Raw genomic sequence first — 4,605 nt, forward strand, 5'->3', positions numbered from 1 at the left:
GTCTTATGTCAACTTGACATACAAGGAGAGAACCTCAGTTGAGAAAATGCCTGCGAGGGCCCAGTCTGGGTGGTGACATCACTGGCCTGCAGGTCCTGGGATCTCTAAGAAAGCAGACTGAGCCATGAGGTGCAAGCCAGTACTTGCAGCAACCCCATGGCCTCTGCATCAGCTCCTGTCTTTAGGCTCCTGACCTGCTTAAGTTCCTGCCCTGACTTCCTTCAATGAAGAGCAATATGGTAATGTAAGCCAAATAAACCCTTTACTCCCCCAACTTGCTTTCTGGCCATGGTATTTCCTAACAGCAACAGTAGTAACCCTAACCCAGTCACTTAATTAGTCTTTAATTAAGTAGGCATTCTCTTTCTTCCTTTCCTTTCTTTCTTAGGAAGTTTTTTGAGACAGGGTTTCTCTGTGTAACCCTGGCTGTTCTAGAACTCATCCTGTAGACCAGGCTGACCTAGAGCTCAGAGAATTGCCTGTCTCTGACTCCTGAGTACTGGGATTAAAGGGATGTGTCACCACCAATCTGGCTAAATACAGGCATTCATTAAAATAATTTTCTATGAACTATGAAAAGTACTCAAATAACAACTTTGCAAAATCATTTTCTTTTACAACAAAAGCATCAAATATCCAGGGAACTTTATTTTTAAACCATAAATCAGACATAGCTTTCATTGACCCAAACATGCATAATCCAACCTGAATATAAAATGCACTCGATAGGTAAATTACATGAGATACAAAGGGAATGTAATTTTACAAATCTGAAATGATTGCTGTAGCAATTGAACAAATCAATTAAAACATTGTATGTTTAAAAACAAAAATACATTAAAGCCAATTATCTATAGTAAACCGAGGGAAATTCTGGTATGGAATGATTTGTTTCAAAGGAAATAAGGCACCTGCTATAAATTTAGAGAGTTATCTTTCACTTTTAAAGTTATAATAGAATAGAATTAGTTAACCAAGACTTGCTTCAGAGGGAATCACGTGTAGGGATTCACTTATGGGTGAAGAGGCAGGTAAGCATCAGTGACCCCGCAGCCCCATAGCCAGCTTTCTTTTCTGTCCAAACACTTAAGGTCCTGTCCATCCCTCACCACCCCTTCCTTCACTCTCCTCCACATCCGAGGGGAAACAAAGCCCCCTGAGGCTTATACTGCTTACAGAACAGGTAGCAAAGTTCCCTTCTGTTCCTTTGAAAACAGTTCATTTCAAGAAATTGCCTCAGGGGCGAGGCAATTGACAAAGCAAACATAAGCAGGCTTCTTCCAATTCATAAACACAGAAGTTGCTTGGCTTCTGCACCAAGTTCTGGCTAAGTCCATAAATAGTCAGGACTTGCAGTTTTTGACAGCGCCAGGAAACCACAACCCTGCCTCATCACTCTCACCCTATCAGTAAAAAGATTTGATCAATCACAACCTATCAAGTCAGACAAAGGAAGACGAGACTGATCCTTATCAGTAAGTTCATTTCATTTCAAATGCTACTTTAGAGTGACAGACCTCATACCCTACGGACATGTCAATCATAACTTTTTAGCTGATGTGCCTTTTTGGTATTAAAAGTGCAATCAACGTGCTAAGATATCTTATAGCACACTGGACTCAACATGTCCTACAGTCTTTCCCCCTGAAGTGTTGTCTAGCACAGAAAACCCCTTGTTAATTCATTCTGGTGAAATCAGTATGACACAGGCAAACCTTCCCTAATTTCATTCCACATGATAGCTTTTAAGTGAAACTGCAATCACTGATTACGTTACAAAACGCTCCACCGAGTTCCAAACGCGATCGATCGTAGGTGACTATACTTATTCATGCAAAATTCAAGGCTGTGTAACAGAAACATTTTCGGTAACACAGATGCAGCCGTAAGAACCTCTACTTATAGTATGCCCTTGAAGCTTTTCAAACATTTTAGGTGACGATGATTGTGTAAAACTAGGCTGTGTAGTTGTCCACGTTTAAGCACCTTATTATAGGATAGTTACATGATGACCCTATAATGGAGTGTGCTTTCCATTCAAGAGAGTAATAAAGTGCCTAGCTATAGAAAACCTTAAGATTCCAAAATTTAAGTTAAGCTAATTGCATTTACACATTAGGGTTAACAAAATCTATACCCTGGCTACAGAGATTTAATCTAATTAGCCGTAAGTTTTAACAACCACATAAAACTCATTCTGTACTGAATAAGTACAGTCTACTATTGGAGCTTAATAATCAAATTTTATTGCTTTATTCGTGTGGTGCTTTTGCAAGGCACTGTGGTATGGACTGGAAAACCTGGAATGGCTCTTGAAGAAACCTTGGAATGCCACGTGAAGAATGATATGAAAACGTCATTCTGAGGCAGGACGATTTACTGAATTGTTTGTAACCAGGGCAGCGAACATCAGGAATGAGTTCAAGCTAAAATTCACAGGAGAATGGCAACGTCTTAAGGTCAGTCACTTCACATGCCCATCCTGATACTCTGAATAATCTGGAAAATTGCTGGAAAGACAAAGAGAGAATATTAAAACAAGCCGACGAAAACATGCTTGTCAACTGAAAATTAACCTACTACAGCAGCTGCAGACTCCAGAAAATCATTACAAATGCTAACCTAATTTTACTATAATAGAGGCGAAGGCAGGTGCATCACAGGTAAACAATTAATGCCTTTACATTATTACCATCTTGTGCTGGGGATGGTACACAGGGCCCCATGCATGCTAGCTAAGTACTCTGCCACTGAGCTACATCTCCAACTCAAGTTATTTCTGCAACCAAAGGTTCCTTGAATTTTACCTGTAAGGTGCCCAAGAGAGCTTCCAGACATGAAATTGTTTTAGAAGCAAATCAAAAGCACCAAAACAAAAATGTTTTTCTAGCACAGACTTATTTCAGTTTATCTCTTACGCATCCTTGCGGGCCTGGTTCTAACATATGCACACTTCTTATTCTCACAAAGCTGAAGCTCAGTAATCTTTGGGTTATATAAGCCGGTTGGCTCTTGGCCATCTATCAAGAAAGCTTCCAGTTGTTAAGTTTATGAAAACGGCAAAGTGAAATGGAAACCCCAGTAACTGTAGAATGAGGGAAAACAAAAGCATCTGTCTCAATACTAACAGCTTCCGTATTAAAGCAACGCGGGGCAGAAAGACATTCTGCAGCGCATCTGCAGAGGCAAGGGTCTCCCACCCTAAAAGCAGGCTGCCTTGGGAGCTAAGTTTTCTCAACATACCTTTCATAAAGCTCAAAACATTGGCCTCCCACATTAAATTGCCAAAGAGGTATGTTTCCTCCACGGACAATCAATTCTTTGGACTATCTTACTTTATTTAGTTAGTTTTTGACATAGAGACCCCGGAAGCTGGCACAGTTCAATCTAGTATCCAGATGTTAGCGATGTTCTTAAGATTTTTGCAATACAGTTGATAAAGGCGTTACAAATCATTCTTACTCCAAGAATTGTTTGGTCTGTAATTTCTTTCAACTGATCATTACGAAGATCTCAACTCTCTGTGTCTTTTAAAAATCTTTCCTGAGCACAAATCAAGGTGAGAGAAATTTCTAGGGGCACCACCGTTTGTGGTACAAGTAACTTGGTTCACAAGAAACAATTGCGTGAAACTCTCAGCAGGTGGGTTGAGAACAACGCGTGCAGGACTCACCCACTGATCGTTCACCACGTCATTCCAAACCAAGAGAGCCCCCCCTCAAACACTTACCGGAGCCACAAACAACAAAAATGAAGAGGGCCAATAACCAGGGTCCTACCGACGCTTTCTCTTCGGGGGCATTTCTCTGCAAAAAGGGAAATCCAGTTTCAAATGCAGAGAAACCACTGGGATCCCGGGTTCCCGCGGCCTGCACCCCCAGGGCCAGGTGGCCGACCGGCACCTCACAGATCTCTCCTCCCGCCCCAGATTCCACCGCAGCTGGAGTCCAGAGTCAGGCGGGTCTGAAAGAGAACTCGCCGCGGCGCCGGCGCGGGCCTCGTCGGCATGGAGAGGGGTGCCCGCTCTTCCTTACCGAGGTCTTGGCGACGTTGCCGCGCTGAGTGATATTCTTGCTGTGCTTCTCGTTGGCCATCCGGATCCTCTGCTTGGCGACCATCTTCGCGGCGCCACCTGCCCAGGAACCCCTCGGACTCGCTCGTTCGCCGCTCCCGGGCCGCCGGGAGGCTCGGTTCGCGGCGCTTTACGCCACCTACGGTCACCGGGCCTGGGATGCCCGAGTGTTGGGAGCACTGGAGCGCCGGGCAGCCACCAACCACAGCGGTCCGAGCAGCCGAGGGTGGGTGAGTGTGTGTGTGTGTGTGGGGGGGGTGCGCGCCGGGGGCGAGCGGGGCGCTGGGACGAGAAGCAAGAGTCCAACAACCGGAGAGCGCAGCCGGCAGCCTCGAACTACTCCGGCCGGGTTCGGCTGCCAACGTCAGCACTGGGCAGACCCCGCCCCGCGGAAGTGCCGACTCCGCCCGCTCCGGAGAGGGAGGGCGAGGGCCGGCCGCGGCCTGAGGCCGGCCCTTCCACGCTCCGGAAAGCGCGGCCCCCCGAGCTGCGCGTGCGCGCTCCGAGGCCGGAAGTGGCTTGGCCCCGACGCT

At 45.7% G+C, this 4,605-nt stretch overlaps 1 protein-coding gene across 1 annotated transcript; it reads right to left on the reverse strand.

Annotated features, from left to right (window-relative positions):
* Positions 1–628: 628 nt before the first annotated feature.
* Serp1 (stress associated endoplasmic reticulum protein 1) lies at positions 629–4,250 on the reverse strand. The gene is made up of 3 exons (XM_050120221.1): positions 4,035–4,250; positions 3,731–3,806; positions 629–2,510 (listed from the first exon to the last, which is right to left on the reverse strand). Exons 1-3 carry the CDS (start codon positions 4,116–4,118, stop codon positions 2,470–2,472), a joined length of 201 nt encoding a protein of 66 aa, XP_049976178.1. The 5' UTR covers positions 4,119–4,250; the 3' UTR covers positions 629–2,469.
* Positions 4,251–4,605: the final 355 nt, after the last annotated feature.

The sequence above is a fragment of the Alexandromys fortis genome, unplaced genomic scaffold (genome assembly GCF_014885135.2).
Source record: "Alexandromys fortis isolate MF-2015 unplaced genomic scaffold, M_Fortis_MF-2015_v1.1 scaffold_172, whole genome shotgun sequence".
Classification (NCBI taxonomy): Eukaryota; Metazoa; Chordata; class Mammalia; order Rodentia; family Cricetidae; genus Alexandromys; species Alexandromys fortis.